The 26,057-nt window shown below is 30.9% G+C and overlaps 2 protein-coding genes across 2 annotated transcripts; one reads left to right on the forward strand and one right to left on the reverse strand.

The window, feature by feature from the left end:
* The first annotated feature begins 2,397 nt into the window (after positions 1–2,397).
* On the forward strand, positions 2,398–11,040 carry LOC137813310 (probable glycosyltransferase At5g25310). Its single transcript, XM_068615446.1, has 4 exons — positions 2,398–2,772; positions 2,976–3,154; positions 6,200–6,551; positions 10,252–11,040. Exons 1-4 carry the CDS (start codon positions 2,530–2,532, stop codon positions 10,915–10,917), a joined length of 1,440 nt encoding a protein of 479 aa, XP_068471547.1. The 5' UTR covers positions 2,398–2,529; the 3' UTR covers positions 10,918–11,040.
* A 4,166-nt stretch (positions 11,041–15,206) lies between these two features.
* LOC137815413 (ACT domain-containing protein ACR2) lies at positions 15,207–21,189 on the reverse strand. Its single transcript, XM_068618551.1, has 7 exons — positions 20,860–21,189; positions 20,672–20,723; positions 20,063–20,177; positions 19,894–19,961; positions 16,820–17,527; positions 16,577–16,681; positions 15,207–15,666 (listed from the first exon to the last, which is right to left on the reverse strand). Exons 1-7 carry the CDS (start codon positions 20,931–20,933, stop codon positions 15,325–15,327), a joined length of 1,464 nt encoding a protein of 487 aa, XP_068474652.1. The 5' UTR covers positions 20,934–21,189; the 3' UTR covers positions 15,207–15,324.
* Between the last annotated feature and the right edge of the window lie 4,868 nt (positions 21,190–26,057).

The following is a 26,057-nucleotide window of genomic DNA, read 5'->3' on the forward strand; positions in this document are numbered from 1 at the left end:
CTAATTAAATATCAATTTAAAAACTATTTAACAATAATAGAAACTAATTTAAAAACCAATTTTTTCTTTTTAGTTTCTAAAATAGTCTCTAATTTAGTTATTATAACAACTAATTATTTTTTTTTCTGTAAAATTGGTTTCTATTTCATGTAAAATTAATTTCTATTTCATTATTTTCTTCTACTCATCTACTCCTACTTTAGAATTAATTTGTCAAATTTTTGTAATATGCATCAAAATTTAATTAATGTATACGTTTAATATAATATAAAATTAAATATAAATATATTTTAAAAAATTAACATTTCTAAAAAATGTTAATATTTTGCGTGAAGTTATAGTGAACTTTATCGATTATAATAATATCACATCACATTTTGATCGATGCTATGGTTTGGAAGTTAATTTGTTTTTTATAGTGTATAGATTAAAATTTTAACTAATCCTAACCTAAAGTAAGTTTTAATTATCTTTAAAAACAATAACAATTGTGAGTTTATAGTAGAAAATTAAAAAGCCCATCATCCCCTTTTGCATGAAGTTTCCTTCTAATCCCAATCGTAGTGTTATTCGATATAAACAGCTTCCTCAGTTCTCATGGAATATTCACCACATGTAGTTAACTGGATTCAGTTCTCATCGTTGGAATATTGGCCACGTGTCATACTCTCCAAAGTTAACCCGAAAATGGGAGAAGAAGAAGGTATAAGATTCATCGGATATTCGTGAAACCGTGTGTGTAATATACGGGGTCCAACCAGAACCTCTAATTATCTATAGTTATTCTTCGTTGGGTTTCACTGTGAAATTAGGTTGGCATGGTTTAGAACTGAAACTACTCACATATAGGCCCCTAAGTCAACATAACTTATTCACTACATTCGTTGCACTGCACAGCTACCCATACTTCTACCACCAGTTTCCCTCCCTGCATTCAAGTAGCTTTACATCAAACATGATCTTCTATAACTAACATTTTTATCTACCTATTTATCCATCTATTCATCTTTACCTATTCTTATTCCTAGTATTTTCTTTTACTGATTTTTTTACATTAGTTTACAGTATATGTTTATTGCAAAATTAGGTAACCAACATTATAAAAAAATTATTAAATAAAAATTAATTTAAGAAATAAAAAGTAATTAATTATTATACTATTTTTAATTTTTATAAATTAAATAAATTATTGATATTTAAATTAGTTTCTATTATTTATAAATAATTATTAAATTGATATTTAATTAAGATTTTAGCCACCAATTTTAAAGTAAATTATTAATATCTAAATATGTTTTTATTATTAATAAATAATTTTTAAATTAATATTTAATTAGCTATCAAAATTTTAACTACTAATTTTAATATTTAAATAATTAGTAACTAAAACCTAGTTAGTTAGATAACACTATTTATAAATAATAGAAATTAATTTATATATCTATAATACTTTTAGTCTCTAAAATAATACATATATCTAATTTAAATATAATACATTATTATTTTTCTCTCTAAACTTATTTTCATTTAATGTTTTAGTGCAATGTTTGTTTTCTTAAATACTTCATTAATTTAGATTTATGGGAATTTTACTATTGAATATATTCTTTATTAAAATAATCTTTTTCAGTAGATATATAAATTTTATCTATTGTAAATATAAATATTGATATTTTTAAGGAAAAAAATAGGAAAAGTTATTTAACTATTATATAAGACTAAACCAATACACTTTATGAGAAGATAGAATCAACTCAACTTCATAAAATTAACCTTAAAATTATTTATAAAATGAACTTTATTATAACATATTATAATTTTTAGTTAATGTAAAATTTCAACAATCTCCATGTATTTATAATATTTATTATATATATATATATATATATATATATATTAATCTATAGAGAACATTAAAAAAAGACGCATGTGTAAAAAGATAACGATAACTTATTTTCAAAAAGTTAAACTATACATAGTTTTTGTTTTCGACAACGTTCCCAAAATACCTCTAATTAGTGCTGGTATGATATAATTCTTGGTAAATGATATTATCTTAAATAATATTAATATTAATATACTAATTAAATAAATGAGAGTATAAACCGTTTACTGTGTTAATATTATAAAAATGGTCGATTTAATCAATCATTAAATCTTATAATTACAAAAATAATTTAATTTTATATATATGCTCTTTTAATTTAATTCGTATTCACGTTAATTTGTTTAAAGTTTTTCGTCAGAACTCAAGAAAGTTAAAATTAATAGAAACTAAATAAAAATAAAGATTGTATTGTAGAAATTACAAAATATATTTTTAAGTTTAAAAATTAAAAGAAAAAAGGTTTTGTAACGATATTAAAACGTTAGTATTTTGACGAGAAGACATGAGGTTGAAGAAGCTCACTTTCACTCACATTTATTCTCTAACTCTGCATCACTTCATTTTCACTATCTGAACTGAGTGTTCGTTTTCTTCATTTTCTCGCATAACGAATCTCACCAACCAAAGGCTCCTACCTAAAAATGGACATTCCACGTACATATCCCTTCCCTCCAATTCTCACGCTGATTCTACTTTCGTTCGTCGTCGTCGTGGTGCTGCGTCAAGTTCAGTTACTCCAATTCACGACAATCGCTGGTTCAAAACATGGACATTCCGTTCCTCTGGATCGTCTGCGAATGAAGTTATCTGGCCAGAATCAACTTCACGCCATCGCAAATTCCGGCGAACTTCGCCGGAACAAATTCAGTCACCGAACTGCTACCGTAAGTTCAACTGTTATTTTCTCTCTTCCGTTGATTTTGTTTCCTCTGTTTCGAAGAATTAATTTCCAAGCGTTTCTAAACAGCTGATTTGCTTCATTAATTATCGGCTTTAATTTTCAGTGTTTATTTTTTTAGTATCTGATTGTATGAGAATGAAAGCAAGTAATTAAGAAAATTGATTACAAGTTAATTTGAGTTAACAGAGGAAGGTAGGAAAACTAGAACAAACACTCGCGGCGGCGAGAGCTTCGATGCGAAATGCTGCGTCAGAATCAGAAGGTGAGAGAAGCAATCTCACTGTGGCAACCACCGTGCATGACGGCGGCGACCGCAACTATGTACCAGCTGGAGCTATCTATCGTAACGCTCGCTTGTTTCATCGGTAACATCTCTCACCACCTCTCTTATTATTTCTTGAAGAAAATTATCTAGTGATCAAAATTCATAATAGAAAAAAGAAAAAATAATAAATATTAATGGAGTATGTTATATGAATACATCCATTTTCATAACCTGATAAACAAAAAACAAATTCTTTCATAACCTAATCACCAAGATACAACAATATTACATAGTAATACACGTTTATGTACGTACCGGTATTTTAAACTGAATAATAGAAATTAATATTTGTATGATTTTGAAAATAAAAAATTATCATTTCATACTCACATTTTTTCTGTTACTTCCATCTTACAACATCTTTCAACAATAAATATTATATTTAATTAATAAAAATAAAAATAAACAAAATTTTGAAATGAAATAATTATATCCTTAATTCAAAGGGAGGTGTAAAAAACTATGGTGTGAAACTATTATCTTTCCTTTAAAATAAACTCTACAACTAGAACTATTAGAGTATCAAAAGCTTCTTCACTGCTTTGTATACAAGTCACCGCCAAGGAAAAATATTTGTGCCACGAAAGAGATGTTTACTTCTTTTTTCAAAAAGAAAAATCCGATAATAATTTGATTGATCTTTTCTTGTGATATACGATAAGGGAATGGCGAGTGCGGTAGTATTGATTCATTCTCTTTGTATTTTCACACTCATCCTCGTGAATCATGAAAAAGTATAGAGCAAAAACTAATCATGATAACCCCCTGCAAAAAACTCCTATGCTATGAATGAACTTTTTTATTATTACAACACTCCAGCAGTAGTAGAATGGTAACTGGTTTTCCCCAATTTCCATGATTCATACATAGCTTCCATAATAAGAAAGAAATATGAACTGTCCAAAGCTTAATAGCCATCATTGCATACTTCTCCACACCCCATGTTTGCTATTCATTAATTTCAATAAGGCACCGATCAACACCTTTAAAGGAAGATCTGGCGAACCCCTAATCTACTATGGGTTTGTTGGTATTCACATAAAAATATTATAAATAGAAAGAAACACAAATTTATAAAACTCTTCGTCATTTACTTTACGTATAAATTAATTCAACTTTTCAAAATCAGATTTAAATTTTATATATACTTAACTTTATTTTATGGAAACGTTATTTTATTTATCAAAATTTTGTTTTTTTTTTATATTTTTCTTAGAATGTAGTGGAAAAATTTATTCAAACTTCTCATTTATGTGTCATAATCATCATTTTCATTTTTTTAAAATTATTTAATACGACTGTATTAAGAGCCACGTGATTCTAAAACTTATGTTCGAGCGTGCACAATAAGAATGGAAACCTTTATGTATGAGGATTAGTTTGGTAATTGTGCAATAATTGAAAATAAAAGTAAATATGACATATTGCAAAATGATGGCGACTAAATATTTTATTCAGGTTATTTTCATTGCTCACAATAATTTTTTTCTTAGAATAATTTCTCTTAATATATCTTTTTCAATACCAATTTTCATTCATCCCGAGATCATATTGTTAAAGTTCTTACTCCTTATTATTTATGTTATTTTTAGTAGATAAGAAAGAAATAAAGGGAACAAAAAAAATGGATTGAAAAAAAGAACAAAAAAGTGAAGAAGATGGTTTTATTTGTTATTAATAATTTTATTTGTTATTTTTAATTAGTTATTATTATTATTGTAATATAAACTATAAAATTATTATTTCATAATCTATTATATACAAAAACCTATTATTATCATCCATTGTGTACTATAATATAATAATATTTGTTTACCTTTTCTTTCTCACTAATCCCAACAATAAAAAGTTAAAATCATCGAACTCATCATTCTTTTCTCACCAATATCCCCAAAACTCCTCAACTAAACCACGTCACACCTTTTAAATATACTCAAATGCATCTTAATCAATCGTCCAACATTGAAACCAAGCAGAGGCTAAGAGAATTAGTCTGATGGTAATATCTCACCTTATCTCAATTAGTACGTGGTCTTAGATGAATCGTGTTTCAGTTGTACAAGATCTCAACATTTCAATTTTTATTTTGTTATTATTAAAATTAAATATAAAAAATTTAACTTTCATAAGAAAAATCTATTTACTTTAATTTTAATATGAGATTATTTTACTTAATTATTCTTCCCAAACATACCACACGTTTCCATTTCTCTCCATATGTTTGAGCTTCCTTAATTATCAAACATATAATGTGTTGCAATTAATGAAAATGGCTGAAAACTGGTTCATAGAATTTTGTTTTTAATCAGCCAGATGAATTTCTTAATAAAGATTGAACCTAGACCTAAGCACAAGAAGTGCTAAGTTAGCAAGTCAAGTATGAAACCAAAACCAACACCTCATCTTGTTGATTCTACCATCCACGCATACATACATATATATATATATATATATATATATTAATTTTACGGGTCATTTATATTATTTCTTTATTTACCCCAAATTAAGATCATGATTAATTTTTGAGGAAAATATGCTTGATAGTAAGATACTTAAAATTACAGACACCCTATTGTTTCTCTCTATCTTTAATTTTTTCTTAACACATTACATTATCAATCACTAATTTCTCGTATCGTTTTTCTCTGGCATAGACACTCCTTGGGGTTCAACCCTTTTTCCTTTAGAAAAAAATTATTCCTTGACTCTGGGTGTCTATACATTAAGAGACATGAAAATAATACAGAGATAAATAATTAATACAGTTTATTACATAGGATGAGTTTGTTTGTACTTATTTAAAAAAATGTTTTTCAATAGAATATATAAATTTTAGTTATTTTTTATATTTTCTAATTTACTTATTTTAAAAATAAGCAGTCTCTGATTATTTTATAACAATTTCTATTTAATTCAGAAATACGTATTTTAAAACTAACTAAACTGGTCCATTAAGTAACGAGGAGAACTTTAGAAAGAAACAAGAAATGCCAATAAAGTGTTTGTTATTTTTAGTGTGTAAAAATTTAGACCCAATTTTTAATTGAATATTTGGGAGTAAAATTTACTTAAATTATGATTACAGGAGCTACCTGGAGATGGAGAAAATATTCAAAGTGTACGTATACCCAGATGGTGAGCTACCAATCGCTCACGATGGCCCGTGCAAGGACATATACTCAATTGAAGGAAGGTTTCTCCATGAGATGGAACATGGCGCAGGGAGGTTTAGGACCAACGATCCCAATGCCGCTCACGTTTACTTCTTGCCATTCAGTGTGACTTGGATGGTGAAGTACCTCTACACTCCACTCTCATACAATGTCACTCCTTTAAAGCATTTTGTCTCTGACTATGTGAAAGTGATTTCCACGAGGCACCCCTTCTGGAATAGAACTCATGGTGCCGACCACTTTATGCTTGCCTGTCATGATTGGGTTAGTTCAAAGTCCCTTTCTTCCTTGTATAGCTGCTTTTATAACTCACCCTTTCTCTGCCACAGAATTAAACTCTCATACTTAGAAATTCTTGACTACAAAATTTGAAATAGAATACTCCTTGGGAAGATAACAAAAATAATAGGGAAAAGCAAAATTCAAACAAATTCCTCCCTATATAAATAATAGGCAAATCCCACCAAAAGATAAATACTAGCATACCCTAAATTTTAAGGTGAGAAAACTCAATATAAAAGAAAAATTCATGGGATCTAGTCTAATAAAAACTTTCACTAATAATAATAACTAATGAATATACTATAAGTCTTTTCGAACCTCTTAGGATCAATGAAAAATATTATTTTCACCAAGTGGATAACAACATAAAAAAACTACAATGGTTATCTAGTTAAACAACATATAGAATCAAATACATGAAATAATTGGTATAAAATCTTCTCTCCGGCTTCTTTGCCCAGATTTACATTGGACACATTGATTCCATTTTTATTCTTTTTCACTCTCTCTCTGTGGCTTCTTTCTTTTTTCTCACTAGAGGCACTCAAATTTTGTTTTTCTATCTCAGTTATAAAATCCTGAATTCTTTAACCTGCATAATGGACTAGTACAGAAAAAAAAAAAAACTCTCTTTTTCTTAATTAAGTCAACATGAACCTAATCAATTGGTGACCTATCTAACATATCTCTCCCTCACTAATTAATTCCCTCACTAATTAATTGAGGTCATTGTCAATCAAACTCACTTTCTCTTTACTTATAATAAGGTAAGATCTTTGTCATTATATCCGAGTCATTCTTATCAATATGAATCTTCTCTAATGATAATTGTTTCATTCCTAATACATCTCATATCCAATGATATCATATCTCAATATGTTTTGACCTTAAATAAAAGTGGAGTTCTTGTTAAGATGGATTGCACTTTGACTATCATAATACAAAACATATTTTTCTTATAAATGTCCCAACTCTTGTAGGATTTTTGCATCCACAAGAGTTCCTTAGCAACTTCTACAACAACAATGTCTCTGTAGATGACAAAATAATACATTTTTGTAGTTTGGACTGGCATGACATTACTCCCCTATGAAAGTCATCCTATAATAAAAAATATACTTCCTAGAATCCACATAACAACCAAAGCATAAATAATCTCTATAAGGATCTTTAAGATACCTAAGTATCCACTTTACATCTTTCCAATGCTCTTTTCCAAGATTAACAAGGAAACTACCAACAACATGAGCAATGTTCGGCCTTGTACACACCATAACATACATCAAACTACCAACTGTAGATGAATATGAAATCTTCTATATTTCTTCTTTTCTTTCTCACTTGTAGAACACTACTTTGAACTCAACTTAAGTAACCCGCAAGTGGAGTACCAGCTAATGGGTTTAGAATTGTCCATAATAAATCTCTTCAATATCTTTTCAATATATTTTTGCTAGGATAAGCACAATTTTCCATTCTTCTTGTCATGAATAATTTTCATGCCAAGGATTTGTTTTACATGACCCAAATATTTCCTTGCAAAAGACTTACTCAACACACTTCTAGACTTTGAATCTCATTCATGTCACGACCAATAATTAACATGTAATCAAAATAGAGCAATACACTTTTTACTAGAAATTTTGTTCACAAAAATACAATGACCAGAAGAGGTTTTATCATACCCACGATCCATCATGAAGGAATCAAATTTCTTATACCATTATCTTGAAGCTTGTATTACGAAGTGGACTTTAAGCCTAACTCAACCCCATAAAACCGACTCATAGGGTTGAGGTTTGCACCCACTTATATACAATGAAAGACTCTAATCTCTAGTCGATATGGGATCTCCAACAGCTTGTTTGAGTTCATACACTTTATTTTGAGTTGAAGATGTAACCTTATTGCTACCCTTCCTCCTAATTTCTTCCTTTAAGAGAATATCCTTGACCATGTCAAAAGTTAGTTTCCCATTAGGAGTAGAGTTGCTCAGAGGTACCACTATTGTCTCCCAACTATTTGGTAATAAGCTAAGAAAAAAAAAACACAAGTAACTCATCACCTAACGCAATATCCAGTAATAAACTGATTCATCATTTTCTAAAAACTAGTCAAGTGTTAAACCACTAAGGAATTGTTTTTGTATTTAAATTTACTAGCTTCCTAGTAAGGAATGCCTTGTTCAAGGAATTCTTAGACTCAAACAACTTGCTTAATATCTTCCATAAGTTGTAAGCCAAAGTCACACCAAATACATGATGACAAATTGATCTATTCATTACTTGATCATGCCAATAATCTTCCTATTTATCTTCTTCAATCTCCCAAAGTTAAAGGTTTTTCCAAAATAACAAATCTTACATTCGAAATTTTCACACTAAGTAATTGATAGAATCCAATTTAATCACGGTTCCAACACCATCACTATTGTAGGGTGCATCAATTCTCCCGTGTCACAGGTTAGGTGGACTAAGGTTGTTATACTCTTAAGTAAAAAGAGTTGTGCCTTTACCACCAGTTATAACTTTAACAATCACCATCTTCGATGTTGAAAGCACAAATCAAAACTCATGTGCTAGTAAATACTCTAATACTATTTTTTATGAAGATGACAAGAATAACAAGCCAAAGTCAAACCAACCATATCAATTTTTCCTATATAAAATAATATACAAATTAATGGGATGAAAAAAAAGAGAGAAAGTAGTAGACACCAAAACTATTTAATGTCAATATGAAAAAAACTCTATGGAGCCTAGTGCTATAAAAATTTTCACTAATAATAATTAATGAGTACATTGGTTACTCCTTTCTTCTTTTTCACTCTCTCTGTGGCTTATTTCCTTTCCTCACCATATACACTTAAAGTTTCAGTCTTCAATCTCCACATAAAATCCTAATGCAAACTGATGCATTTTTTAAGTTGCACGACGTGCTCATAACTCAAAGAAAAACACATTTATTTTTCTTAATTAAGTCAACGTGGATCTAAATTGGTAATACTTTCTTTTTTATAGAGATGAAAAAAATCTTCATTAACAAAGAAAAATAATTATCATAAATAGATGTGAGTAGTAAAGAGATGTGATTGTCGATTATTCACGAAAAGATGTAAATTTTCATACAAAAAATATAATTACACATCCATGTTCCAAATCAATACTTCAAGCACTTAACAGTTACATTACACATCTGTATAACTTCAAAATCCTCATAATCGCCATTTTGTGTTGCATATCCGCAGGCTACTTTTCCTCTCTGAATTCTTAAATGCTTCCATTTCATCATCACGTCAGTCTTCTCGGTTGTCACTGCATTCTTAAATGCTTGTTTTATCGAATGATATGAAATTATTTTTTTTACCAGAAAAAAATTAACAAAAAATGAAATACTAGTCTTAATCCATAGCCAACTCCTCATTTTCATCCTTTTCAAGACGTTATTATAGCTCTAATTTTTCTCTTCTCGTATGGTCATCATCGTATCGCATAATTTATCCAGCTTATACTTTTTCTTTTCTCCTTTACCCATTCCATGAGGTGTTTAAGCATTAGTATAACTTGGAATTATCTTCCAGGAAATTATTTTTTTCGTAGAAGCTAACGTATAGTTAAAAATAATGCCATAAAATCTCTTTTGTTTGCATAACTCTAGCTCACTGTTCTCTGATTTTCTGCAGGCTCCTCATGCATCACAGGGAAATCACTTCCTCTACAACACCTCTATCCGTGTCATGTGCAATGCCAACACTTCAGAGGGCTTCAACCCTCGTAAGGACGTGTCCCTTCCAGAAATCCACCTTTACGGAGGCGAAGTCTCCCCCAAACTTCTCTCACCCCAATCCAATAACATTACACGTCGCTACCTCGCCTTCTTTTCCGGCGGTCTGCACGGCCCAATCCGCCCCATCCTCCTCCACCACTGGAAGAACCAAGACGGGGACATTCGCGTCTTCGAGTACCTCCCCAAAGACCTAGACTACTACTCCTTCATGCTGAACTCCAAGTTCTGTCTTTGTCCCAGTGGCCACGAAGTGGCTAGTCCCAGAATCGTGGAAGCAATTTATGCCGAATGCGTTCCCGTGATCCTTTCGAAGTATTACGTGTTGCCCTTCAGTGATGTGCTGCAATGGGAAGCGTTTTCGGTGCAGGTTGATGTTTCAGATATTCCGAGGTTGAAAGACATTCTTAGTGCGATTTCAGAGGATGAATATCGGAAGCTGAAGGAGGGAGTGAAGGCTGTGAGGAAGCATTTTACACTGAATCGGCCTTCCAAAAGATTTGATGTATTTCACATGATCTTGCACTCTATATGGTTAAGGAGACTAAACATAGAACTCAGATAGAAGTTCAGTTTTCTCTTATACATGTCAAACTGATTACTCGCTGGCCAGGAAATATGAATCCCATGGATTCTTTTGAAGATAAACAGTAATTTCTAATCCAATCCATATACAAAACTTCACTGATTTACAAGACTTTGTGCCCAAAAAATCTGATACTTGTGCAAATAACTCTTATCAGAGCTCAAAATAAAACAAGAGAACATAGAACAAGTGCTGGTGAAGTTATTGTGGCCCTGTAATAACAGTACAACAAAAGTTCATAATCAAATAGCACATTCAGCTTGCGATGCCTTCCTTTCCTCTATCAGCCTACTGCAGATTTGGATCCCTCACCCAGCTTATCGTATGATTTTGTTGAAGTGTTGTGAAACTCGTCATGAGTATATGCAGAGTTGATAAGGTGACTGTGCATATGTGTTAGGTATTTGATGCCAATTCCTTCTAATCCGGCCTTCTCCCTTTGTCATTTTGCTTGGAATTCAGTTTCCATTTGCCTGAGTACTTACTTCAGCAAAAACTTACCAGATGGTGCCTTCCTGCCCCTGTTTAAATATACCTCCCCTTCCTAAGTTTTCCTTCTTATCCCCTGTAGCTACTGAAGCCAATCACAATCTCTAAATTGAAGGTTGCTAGCTTAAATTGAATCTACCTAAACCGATGTAAGGAAACCATCCGTTTTAAGCACCAATCAGAGGGTATTTATTATTTATCCAGCCCCAAATCTTAAGTTCTGCCACAATAAATATCTACTATATCAACCTTACCATCTCTAAAAATAATCTTGTTTCTATGGTTACACACCATCCATACTATCGTCATCCATATACATTTCCACATTCTATTCTGTTTTATGTTCTACTGCAGAAGATGAAATTGATAAAAATGTACTAATGGCTTACACGTGAGAAAAAAAAGGTGATTTGCATTTTCTTCCTCCCCTGCCTCCACACAATACACACATCCTATCAGACAGACCTATCCCTCTCCTGCACACATTATCCTTTGTAGCTACCATATTAAGCATCAGTCTCCATGCAAAGTGTTGAGAGAAGGGTAATGCCTTAGTTTTCCAGGATTCACTATATTCATCCACCCCATCCCTTTCATTGGTATGAATTAAAATGTTATAAGCAGACTTGACAGAATATGTATCAATTTCCTTTCCTTTTTCAAATCAACTTGTCCTCATTTCCTTTTACTAAAACAACCTCTTCTAGTTTTTCCATAAGAGTGTTGACCTGAGGCACTTCCCACTCAAACCAAGCTCTTCTCCATTTTATAATTCATTCTCATCTATTCTTGTTCCATCTACCCATGTCAACAATTGATGCTTCTTTGTTCAGAGCATTGTTATACAATCTAGGATAACTATCTTTCAGGCTTCTCTCCCCCAGTCATTTATCCTCACAAAAAAAGGTACCTTCTCTCCATTTCCTAACTTCCATTCTACATTGTTAAACCACATTTCTCTACTTGCACTCCTTAAATCTTTCCTCATATGTTATGGAGTGTTTGTTTTTAGTCATGCACTGATGTGCGGATGGACTAGCGACCGCTTTTCCTATTTGCATAAAGGTTTTCGGAGGTGAATCTGCAAATGGGCGAGTGGAATAAAGGATTTTTTATTCCTATCAGATTTGCAAAGACGAGAGGTGATATCACGTAGATATAACCATTTTGTATAAATATCGTGTTAACTTGAACTTTGGAATCAATTCTGACTCAAGTATAGACAATCAATTCTCATGCTTTGTAAAACATCTACAATCGATTTCGTTCTCTTTGGTGCCATTGAGAATCAATTCTCTTACTATGTTTCTCAATTCTCTTATTATGTTTATGTGTGTTTCTGTTTTTGTTGGATTTGTTAATTTTAAAAAATTTGTATTTATATTTTCTCTCGCTTTTCGGGTTAGATCTTGAGTGGTTGGAGTTGTGTAGTTGAAATCTAAAAAAAATTGATAGTAATTCAAACTTAAATATATATATATATATATATAATATATAATATATATATATATATATATATATTATAACTCATTATTTAAATATTTTTTAATAACAAGAATAAATTTGTAAACTTACATTTTATACCTTTAAAAAAATTTATAAATTCTCTCCTAACTACCACATCCCTCACAATTTTCAAATAAATCATCCTCTTAAATCTACTCTATCATCCCTCAATCCAAACAACTTAACACATCCTCTCTAATCCTCACAAATTCACTCTTTCCCATCCTCACAAACTCCTTCCCCAATCCAAACAGACCCTTAGATTGTAACTTATTGTGAGTCCTTGTTTGTAGATTCCTTCATGTTCCATATTTTTCTTGGATGACTTCTTTCCACACACACCCTTCTTAACCATTCCTAGCCTCCACCTCAATTTGCTTAGAAGTGCACTATTAAACTCTTTTAGACTCCTAACCCCTAGCCCCTTATTTTGATTTACAAATTTTATCCCACTTTACCCATGCTATTTCTTTCCCTTCCTTCTCTTATTCCCATAAAAAAAATCATTCTCTAATTTTTCCAACTCCTTACACACACTAGCCGATATTGGAAAAATGATAAATAAAATAGAGGTAATCACATATTTCAGCAAGCAAATTCTTCTAGCAAAGGACAAATGATTGTCTTTCCAAGTGGTTAAACTATTCTTAACTTTGTCAATAGAATTTTAAAAAAAGGACATTCTTGGATTTCCCCCAATTGGAATTCGCAGGTCGTGAAATGCAAAGTCATAATACTACAATTCCAAACAATGGATAACTTGTTTAATAGGCTTCCTTCCACCCCTACTCACCCAATTTTGGTTTTTGTGAAATTAACTTTAACTCAGATATCAACTAAAAACACCTAAGTATACTTTTTATCACTTAAAAAAAATATTTAGTGGATCTGGTTGGCACCAGAATAGGTTGTCATATGCAAACTTGAACATACTTATTTCTATGTTTGATCTTCCAACTTTAACCCCACTCAGTAGTTCTTTCATTTCTGTAGTTTTAACCATTCCCGCCATCTCTTCAGCAACTATAACAAACAAAAAATATCTCCTTATCTAAGTCTCTTTAATGGACTAAACTTTCTAGTTGAACTACCATTCACCAAAATTGAGATTAAGGATTAGACATTCCTCAATCCAACTATGAACAAAAACCTAATCTATTAATAATGTATCACTCACTTGATTGAATCATATGCTTTTTCTTAATCAATCTTCACTATGATGCATTTATCTTTTTTTATTTTACTTCCTCCATGGTTTCCTAAGCTACAAGAACTCTGTCAAGCAGGCCTACCCTCCAAAAATGTTGCCTGCTTATTGTCTATAACACTATGTAGCACCCTCTTTAGCCTAATAGATAGTATCTTTTACTTCCCTCACATTACCAAACGGGCTTTCTTGATCTGTTATTCAAGAAATGATTCATTTAACAACTTATTGTCACTCTCTGTGATATATTTAAAATTAAAAGCAACATTTCCTAGTTGAACACTAAAATCAACACTTTCCCTGGACCTATTTTAAAACTATGACCCAATTTCATCTTTCACCACTGCAGGTTTCTCATGTCAAAGGTCATTTACCTTCAACCCTGTAATCAGATTTGTGGCCCTCCTCCACCATGTCATTAAATGAAAGAAATTGGAGTTCATGTCTCCTAATGCTAACCACTTCATTCTTGCTTCTGTCTCATCAATGATTCAAGCCAAAACTCTGCTATTTTTAGCTTAGCCAACAACTAGATCTTTTCCTCTCTCTTATCTTCCTCTAATAGACTTTCATCATCTAGTTTGTATTAATTCTCGTTTTTCTCTATTTATATCACCGAAAATCTCTTCATTCCAAATCCTCAAATCTGATTTCATTCTTCTTAACTTTTATTTGAGCTTGATCATGCCTTCCCCTAGTATACTATAGCTGTCCCACTGCTTATTCACAAAATCCTTGAACCCTTGTGCGAGTTAGCCACTATTCCTCATCTTTGGAATATACCTACATCTCATACTCACCTAATATATGCAGGGAAGTAAGAAAAGAAAAACGATGTTCCCTTCCAGTCCCATCTACCTTTAATTAGTTAATTTATACAATACTAACATTTTTTTCAAAATCAGATAAAATTGTCCACACTTGTTTGTACTTTTTTTTTTCATTTTTTCATAATATTTAAGAATGTTGCATATAATCATTATTGAATGGTTTCTTAACTGTGCAGAAGATTTTATTTACAGACCTAGTGAACAGTGACAAAGTGAAGATACTTTGAGGTTCTGAATACAGTCTACTAGGTACCTACACACTCAGCTATCCATAAAACTACATGAAATCGATGATCTAAACTGCAACTACTACTGACACACGCATAAACTACATTGATCTAGATGACTCGGGAGTCATATAATGAAGCCATGAGAAAGACGTTCAATCCGAGATCTTAGCATGCCTCCGAAGGAGAGAGAAGGTGAACGTTTAGGGGAGGTTGTTTTTCTTCTGGTGGTGTCATTCTTGACATGGAGTGTGAGGATTGGACCCATTTCCCTCTTGACTGAGTTGGTGAAGTATTCTACATCAACCTCGTTCCCTGATACGTCCTTGACATAGAAAGCGTTCACGGCTTTCTCTCCATGCGTTTCAACGTCTGCTCGAACAACCACCAATCCATTCTCTCGCAGGACTCGTGTTATGTCCGATAGTAACCCTACTCTGTTCTCTGCACATAACTCTAACCTAACACCCTGCATGCATGTGTCAACTTAAATCAAACAATTAATATGTGACTAATGAAATAATTATACTAATATTCATACGTTTTTTCAAATTTAAAGAATTAAACATGCAAAATAAGAAATAGAAATCAATATTTTAGAGACAAAAAATAATTAGTTGTTATAGTGACTAGATTAGATATCATTTTAGAAATAAAAAAATTTTGGTTTCTAAATTAATTTTTATTATGGTTAAATAATTTCTAAATTGGTATCTAATTAGCTACACTACTAATTATTTAGATTATAAATTTGGTAGCAAAAACTTTTGTAATTAATTAAATACCAATTTAGAAACCATTTAACAATAATAGATACTAATTTAGAAATCAATTTTTTTTTTAGTATCTAAAATAGTCTCTAATTTAGTCAATATACCAACCTAGGAAGCTCAGACACTTCTCTTAGATGGCGTATCCGTGTCGGACACACTTATCAGTGTTGACACTCGTACGACACTTATCGGTGAAGTGTTCAATTCAAAAAATATTTATTGAATTTTTTTAAAATTCTACTACGGTTCTAACACAATTTTTTTTGTATAAATACAATAATTTTCTAAAAACTCAAATTTATTGTATAAATTTTTATTATGATTATAAAAATAAGGAACAAATTCTTTTGAACCATGAAAAATATCTTCATGCTCCCAAAAGAATCGAAACATACTTTTGCATATAAATATTTATTTTTAATTTATATAATTCAAAATTATTTAATATATAGATCTGTGTCCCCGTATCCTACATTTTAGAGATTATACGTATATCCGTGTTCGTATTCGTGTCGTGTCATTGTCCGTATGGTATCTGTGCTACATAGATATCAACTAATTATTTTCTGTTTCTAAAATTGGTTTTTAAAATCTTAATTTAATTACCTCACAAACCCGACGTTCTATGGCTGCCTCTAAGCATTTTATTACTCGTTCCTTCTCACATGCAGTATCTAAAGCATATCCATCTACGTGCCTGATAAAATATTCCTGCAAACGCATTAAGCTAATTATTCATTAGGAATTAATTTCTATAAATAACATCAATTATCAATATATCATTAATCTCTTACCTAAAATGCATATTTAAATTCTAATATTAATAAAACATATATAATTTACACATACCTGAAATGCATAGCTTCCATGGGAAGTGATGGAAGCATGGAAAATAACGTATTCCATGTCTGTTAACGTGCAAACGGTATCAAACATGAGTCTGGGACGATCCTTACACTCAATGCTCACAATTGAATACCCCTTTTGTTCACAACTTTCGATTGTCACCATTCTTTTTCTTCCCTTCATCTCTTTGGGGGAAGAGGGAGCCTCAAAGTCCCTCACCGAAAGCATAAGCTGGTGCAATCTTCGTTCCACGCTTGTCATGTTCCCTTCTCCTAGAAGCTCAGAGGTCTTGACATCTGGGTAGCTGAGCGTGCCATCACCAATAGGATTAGTGGTGGCACGCAGCACAGTTGTCAAGTGATCCTCTATCGAGCTTAGACGAGAAGGGTCCTCAATGGCGGAATCGGTGGATTGATCCGATATGTAAGCCACGCATGCGAGTCGTGCGTTGTGACTCCATGCGTGAACTTCAACTATGTTGCAATGGAGATCCACCAACGCTGCTGAAATCTCGGAAAATAATCCGGGACGATCGGTACCGGTCATTTCGATGGCTGTGTACTGTTCAGGTGAGTTGGAAAGTAACGGGATGAGTTTTTTGCAGTAGGTTTTGTAGTTGGTCATTGTTGTGATGATTGAATTGATGTTGTTATTGTTGATATTGCTCTGTTGTTGTTGTGATGGTGGAGAGGCTCTTGATTTTCCTATGGCCTGCATGCACTTTCAGATTTACCCTCTACCATTTCTATATAAAAAGAAAAAAAGCACGCAAAAAAATAATCAGAAACTTAATTTATATGTAATTCTTTGGTGTTTTTAATGAGATTTTTGAATTAATATTAGAATTTATTTTAATAATTTATGATAACCTTCCTCAAGCAAAATTCTAGTTTTGGTTAAAAAACACTATTAAAATGATAGAGTTTAATGATTAAACAATATCAATATAAAAATTGGTAATAAAGGTATATGGGGATCTAACTTATAAAACAATAATGATAAAATCTTTATCATATTCTTTGATTGGGTTCTGTGCCAAGACGAATGCTTGAGATCTATTTGAGATCTATCTGAACTTGTGGTAGGTAGTTAAATATGAAGGTTTAATTACATCATTAGTAATCAATATGTGCACTACTAATATCTCCCAAAATCTTTCCTCTTCAGAATGTCATGTAGTATGTTTGATTAGGCTATTTGGTTTCCAATGTTGTAAGGTTTAAACATGTAGTTGAAGTCATGTAGTTGAAGTCACTCGTTAAGATTTTTTTTTTATTAGAAAGAAACAAATTAATAAAATGGAGGTATTTCAGGGATACATCAACTCTTATACAAACAACTAACGACTTACTTCTTTGCAGAAGCAGAAACAAGCAACTCAGACAAACCAAAAAAGATCCCCTTTTACAGATCTTTTATATAAACCCCACTCCGCAAAAATCACCTAGTAATTTCTAACAGATCTCAAGCATACCAGAGGCTCAAGACACTAATCAGAGTACGAAAAACCTACGTCGCGAATTTTGGATAACATCCAAGACCATACCTTAAGCTCACTATTGTGAAAATTTCAATGTGATCAATCCTATCATTTTTAAAGATCTTCCTATTTCTATAATTCCACAATTCAACTACCACGACTACCCACACCCACAACCGATTAACCCTTTTATTCACCCCGTTAATCTTGAAATTTAAAAAAAATGCATTTTTTGGCTCCCAATGACATCCACTCATAACACTTAGACCATACTAGCCAAGCCACTTTGAACGTGCAGAAGAGGTAGAACATAGTTTCCTCTTCCTCCCCATAGAGACAACAAATGCAACTATCCATCTTGATCCCTCTTTTTGCCAAATTCCATAAGCCTCCAAGCAGTAATAAGAGGTGACAGTTGAACCTTAATCTTCCAAAAACCCTCATATAAATCTCCCTTTTCCCCTTGGACATCTTCTTTAAGGATGTTATACGCAGATTTAACTGAGAACACGTTTGACTCACCTTCTTTCCATACCCATGTCACTGGTTAAGATGCTACATAGATACTTGATGAATGTAGGGATTCTAAGAATATTTATGAATTATGTGGGTACGATGTTTCTATGTAATTGAGCTTAAATGTGGGCATACCAGTCATATTTTTTTAGTGTGTCAACAATTGTGTATTACAGTTTGGATCAGGTCTTTTTTTTAGATTGAATGTAATAATTTGTAGAATATTTGTTCGGTATAAAATATATTATCTTTTGTATACGAATTGTAACATCTTTAAAGTATTAATTTCTATTTTAGTTTATTCCTGTGTCGATCATATATAATATATATATATATATATATAATGAATTATATTTTAATGATGATTAATAAACCTAATTCCTTTGTTTTCTTTATGTCAAAATAATTAAAACTGAATTTTGTCTTCAACATGAATGAAGGTCTTTTTATTATGTTATACACATATTCTTGTAATGAAATTTGATTATTTCATGTAACTCTTGATTTTTGTTCGGAGTTGCTATGGCATGGAGAAATTTAAGGGTTTTAAATACTTATTCTAAATTGGGTCAATAGTTTGAATGTGTTTGAATATAGAGAAAGAATACTTTAACAACCCTAAAAAAATCTTTCATTTAACAACCAACTTCAATAATGCAATAATATATATTGAATTTATAAATTAAAAAAATGTTTTTATCTTTTAGTAATATCAAAATGAATATTTTTTTAAAAGTATGAAAGTATCACCACTCTTAAATTAAAATACTAAAACCATTAAAGTTCCTAAAGTTCCCACATAATTATCGGTTAAAGCAAATTTTTCATTTTTGTTTTAGATGAATTGACATTTTGTAATAGCTGTTTAAAAGGATCAATGATTTTTTTATAATTAATCTCTTTCATTCTAATCAATTTCTAAATAACACATATTAAAACAAATAAAGTAAACAATATGATTGCATATCATGTGGATATTTACAGAACTATATGCATGTAATAATTTCTCGTGTAAAACCACAAAGGGTTTTGACACAGATATAATATTTTGATCGTTGTTATTGTAAGAAAATTGCAGTACCTGTTGGATTTCGTTGATGACTTTCTGGTCCGTTAGTTTGTTGCCATTTTCGTCTCTAACATGAAACACTGCAATTAGATTTTGATTACAGGAATTTCAGACAAAAAAAATATTTATAATTTAATTCAAAATACGTAAACTTGATAGAAAAAGTTTAATTATTACACACCATCCATGAACCAACCAGCATCACATGAAATATAGCTTTTGCAGATTTGAAGGTTCATGTCTGTCAAAACCTGCACCACTTCTAGAAGGAGACCCTCCTTGTTAACGCTATCTACCTGAAATCAAACAATGTTATATATCTAAATCTTTCAAAATAATACTAGTCTTTTCAGAATAGCAGGATTTTAAAACATAATCCTTTTGGTTGCAGTTTTTTTCTGAAGTTTTGTGAATGACAGATTATTGAAATTTTGTGATAAATTGTGGTAGTTCATCCATAAAATGAAAATCCGACACAAATATTCTATTATATATGAATTATTTCGAAAACATATTATTATAAGATGTCTGATATTAGATTACAATATTGGATTTTCATTTCAATTTTGGTATTACATGTGTGGCCACAGTTCAGGTCATTTTTTGTCAAATTCACCCTAAAAAAGCTGCAGCTGAAATTACTGTCACAGACTCTTTTTCAAAACCTTGGTAACAACATCAAAGTTTCTGGTATGACAACATGATGGCAGATCAAAAACATAATTTGTTTTTGGTAAAAATATTAAAAAGACAATTTGTTTTGTTACATTATTGTAAGTAAGGTTCGTACCTTCACCACTGTGCATCCTTTCATGCTTTCATTGTCGATGCAGACTTGGCAACTTCATGGCAAAACAAATTAGCATGTGTAAGTTGTTGAATGGAAAATTCAAATTTTTATTGTGTAATAGATGAAATGAAGCAAATTTGAAGAAAGTAATTAATGAGAAGAGTTTGAATGAATGAAGAATGACTTACGGTGGACCATATATTCTTTCTGGGAGAGTATCAAAATCAGGATCAAAGTAAGGCCAACAAACGCTATTATTCATGGTGAAGTGCAGAATGAAGAGTTAATTAACTCTTAGAAAGTGCTGATATTGAGGCAAATTTTGAATGGGGCGAGAGAAGAGGAATGAATGAATGAATGAATGAGAAGGTTTTAATTTGTTGATTGTTCATATGAACATCACAACCATTCATAGCTCATGGCAAAAACAAAACACAAAGTGAAAAACTAAGCACGTTCGTGAAGAGGGTAGTCAAAATTCACCAACAAAAGGAGTTTCTAGATCAGCATAATTAAACGTTGAGCCTAAAATGTAGGAGTTTGTATTTATGGAAGTTTTATTTCTAATTTTGAAACCAAATGCAAATTGATTACCTCAATATAGATAAGAAAATAAATAATATTTAGTCTACACATCAAACAACAAAATAAAAAGAAAAAGAAAAGGAAAAGTCTATACTCGTTTTCTCATGCAGGTTCAATTTTGGGCTCCTTAACTTAATTAGAGTTAGAATTATTCCTTAAGAAAGTGAATTACATATTAATGGTAGTTTCATATTCTAAATTCTATTAAGCATAACTCAACCCATAAGACCGGCTCAATGAGGTGAAATTTGCACCCACTTATATACTATGAAAGACTATAACATTTAGTCGATGTAGGATCTTCAACACACTCCCCTCACGCCAAGACTGTCAACTCGTGCGTGAGAGTATAGGCCCAACACAAACACTCGCTAGGATAGACTCGAAATAACTCTGATACCATATTACGAAGTGAACTTTAAGTCTAACTCAATCCCATAAAACCGGTTCAATGAGGTGAGGTTTGCACTCACTTATATATTATGAAAGACTTTAATTTCTAGTGCATGTGAGATCTTCAACATTATTTTCACCCTAATGTTATTAACTGAAAGTGGATGCAACAAAAAAAGTAACACAGAATCAAAGTGATGAAAACTAGTATGCCACTTAATTAATTATTCTTGTAGGGATTGACACAGTTATCACGTGTGTTTGTTAGAAGATTAATTATGGAAGATCATTTTTAGTCAATATTATTAAACTAAATTAAAAGTATTACTTATTTAAAACAAACTAAATATGTTTTAAAACTTAACAGGAAAGTAAAATACCAAAGAAAATATTAGTATCTATCTACAACCAACAACATTGTGAGTTTTAGAGCATGAGAAGATTAGAAAGAAGATGATGAGAGAGAAAAGAAGAACAATCTTACATGGAAAAGAAAAGAGTGTTTGACCAGCCAAGATTATTACAAGTGTTAAAAAAATGCCCATAGAGAAGTTTCCTCTCTCCAAAACAATTTAAAACACGTGATCTATATAAAACAATGATAACTTGATACTAATTATATTGATTTGATATTTAAATAAATGATTTTTTATTATAATATAGTATTTTATTTTAAAAAATCAATATAAAATAATTATTTTTAATATTTGGAGTGTGAAATATAATCGGTATAAAAACATGAAGAAAACAAAATGCTAATGATTTGGTGGGTCCCCTTCATTGCCAATGTCTTCAAGATTAACTTCAAAGTTATGCAAAGTTTGTGGAACACATAGATCATACAAAAGCAATCCAAAGGTTAAAGGTACAAAAGTCAACTAACTCATCTAAAAAACATACACACGTTTCCACATATTTTTCTCCTCCTATGTTTTAGCTTCTTAATCAATAAACAAATCATAATGTTACAAATATTTGCTTAATTAAGAAGCAAGCACACCCTTTATCCTTTTTTGGCAATAACACACAGGATTGACAAATACGAGGGCAATGTTTTTGTTTATTGTGAAGTTTGAGAAGTTCCTATTTTAAAAACCTACGAAGTCTTGAGTTTCAATTTTGTAATATGCATGATGCATGCATCCTTACACTTCAGAAGGTCTTCAACTTCTCATTTTCCTTACCCTAAATGCATACCTCACATTTTCAGATTTAAAACTACTTTTGAAAAGTCGTGCATGATTTTTGTTATGCAACAATTAATATCATGAAATGTGTTCATATTAATACTATTGAGTTACGCTTCCCATCATGATACTATTGTGTTCATATATATTAAAACTGAAACCTTTGAGGTTCAAGCAACATCACGAAAGAAATTATACAAATTCATTGATGAATCATTTATCGAAATAGTAAAATTTTCACCTAATTATTTCAGGACAGAGAGTAAGGCACTTGAGTAATTGAGTGGAACAAAATAAATTGATTCTTGATGAGTAATCCATTCCAAATACAATAAAAAGTTTAAATTTATAATATTAATTAGACTATTAAACATTATTTTAAGTAACATGGTGGAAATAACTAATGAAAGTATTTTTTTATTACAATGAATAAATTAAATAAATTGGAGCATTTAATAGATGTTTAAACCCGTATATAAATCAACATATACTAATGTTTCTAGACAGACTTATATACAAAATAACAGACAACAAAAATTCAGGAGAGAACTTTAGTGAATTCTTGCATCATACCTCCTAATATGAACATCCATACCATACCCTATATTCTACATAAAAGCCCCTACACCACCCTAAAAAACTCACTTCCAAAACCATATTGTTGACACAACTTTGATCATATAAACATAAAAAGAGATTGAGATGTGTGATTTTTATATTGTTTTTTTTTATTGTTTTTGTTTATCTATGTAGACATAAGTTTCTCGATATTTAATAAGTTATTCTCTAATTAAAAGGAAATAATTAAATTAGTGAGATTTCTTCGTGTAAAACTAGAAGCTCAGAAAAAAGAAAGAAAGATGAAAATGATGTGACAGTTTTTTTTATTGACAACAAATAAATCAGGGTATTTAAGGGATATCCAATCCTTATATAAAAATTGAAACTTGTAGTATGAACCCTCCAAAATTTAAAATGATAACCAAAAGAACAACAAGCCCCCAAACATGAGTGGAAACAACTAACATACAAAAATACATCTTTAAACAAGACTAACTAACTATTATTTTGTCGGCTCAATTAACCAATAATTGGGTCAGTAAACCCAACCATTATTCCACCAACCCATATACTACTTCACCAATATAAATTTTTTTTTTTATGAAAATTTAGTGTTTCCAAAAGCATTCTATACATTTAGTCTTGTCCAAAGATAATGTGAGGTATCATAATCTTTTGGATGAGGTATCACAATTTTTTCCAGCAGTATGGACATCATAGTAACATGATGGGCAATGGGAGAGGATTAACAACGTGGGGAGGACAACTTTTGTTCTGTCATAGTTAGATAGTTATGTTTGACTTGTGGATGCAATTTTTGAGGTAAAATCATGGCAAGGCATACCACTTTTGTGAACAATTGTTTTTTTGCATGAAGTATAGCCTAATCAACAATCAAACCACATACATACTAGGTAATTCTGATACATAATTGAAGTGATCACTACTGCAAAAAAAATGCTTTTAGACAATAGTTTTTGCTATTTTTAGACAACGATTTTAAAACTGTAGTCTATGAGCACATCGTCTATAGTTTTGAATTATAGACGATAGTCAAAGAATCGTTGTCAATTACATAAATATAGACGACGATTATTAACACACACGCACACAAACATACACGCACATACACATGCACACACACGCACAGACGCGCACACACGCACCCACACACAACACACACACGTACACGGACGCACACACGCACACATATATGGTCCAATAAAATACTACAATACAAAATAAGTTGATATTAGTGTTTAAAGTACACATGATTTATTATAAACAATAATTAAATATGATTATTTGCTTCCAACCTCTGTTAACGACAAGTCTTGTAATGAAAACCATACATTGCATAACATAGTAGTCACACACGTACCTTTCTAGTTCTTTATTACACTACAATTCCAATAAAACTAATTTTGGAATTCTTGGATCTTAATTCATGAATAAGGTTAAATGAATGTATGACGGTTAAGGACAAAGATTTGGTTGCAATTGAGGCCAAGACTAAGGGTGCGGATATGGTTCCTATTTTTGTTGGCTAACGATCATGTAACGTTGAGTTTAAGTTAATGTAATGTAATGTTTTGTTTGTATGGTTATATAACGTGTTTGATGGTAATGGATTGTACGGTCCTTCTTGTAATGTTCATTGAGGTAGATATACCTCAAACTTTAGAGATTAGAATATACTCAAATGCTCCTATTTATTAGTTCTATTCTGATAAAAAAAATTAATTTTAAAATGATTTCTAAATTAAAAATTAGCCGTTAGTATTAATTTTTTAAATGTCTAAAATAATTTAACTTACATATATATAAAAAAAATTGTACTTAGGAGGGACATTTGAGATAGAAACTATTCTCTTACCAGTTCTGATAATTTGTTTGATATATATATTAAAATTTGTTATTAACATTTACTCAAAATATTGTGACACAAATATTTCTTCTTTAAAAGTTTCATTATATATTATATATGACGTCACAACATTTGTTAGTTTATATTAATAATATGAAAAGGTAAATAGTTTATTCAGTAAATATATCATAAAAAAAATTATAATCTTGGTGTAAATTTTTTAATTGTGTTAATTTTGTTTTAACTCTTCTAATCTTTAGTAATTATTAGGTGTGTTTATTATAACGAGAATTAACATTAATATATGCAATTAACGTTGAAATAATGACTAAGGATTTTAAATAAAAGGTTATTCTTAAAAGGTTAATTGTATAATAATGTTATAAAAATTTATTAATGAGATTATAAATGAAGGTAAGCAGAAATAAAAAAAGTTTATTTACAAAATGAATAAATTTAAAAACAAATAATTATTTATGTTTAACCAAATGACGATATTGTTCCTTTGAAGAGACTCCACCGTTTTATATTACGTTATTAGTTGCTAAAAAAATTTCAAAGAAACATGTGCTATCCTTTGGTAAAACGTGGCTTCGCCAATGCAAAGAATTCAGCTGCATCACTAAATGTGGTGGTCCAACATATTTGAGAAAGACTCCTCCATAAACATTTCACACTAGGGTTTCTGAATATTGTTTTTTTTTGTGTGGAAATTTCCCTTTCCCATTGCTGAAAGAGACTGTGCCACACTTGATAGTAAACTAGGCTGGTAGAAAATGAGAATATTCAGATT

Source organism: Phaseolus vulgaris, chromosome 1 (genome assembly GCF_000499845.2).
Source record: "Phaseolus vulgaris cultivar G19833 chromosome 1, P. vulgaris v2.0, whole genome shotgun sequence".
Classification (NCBI taxonomy): domain Eukaryota; kingdom Viridiplantae; phylum Streptophyta; class Magnoliopsida; order Fabales; family Fabaceae; genus Phaseolus; species Phaseolus vulgaris.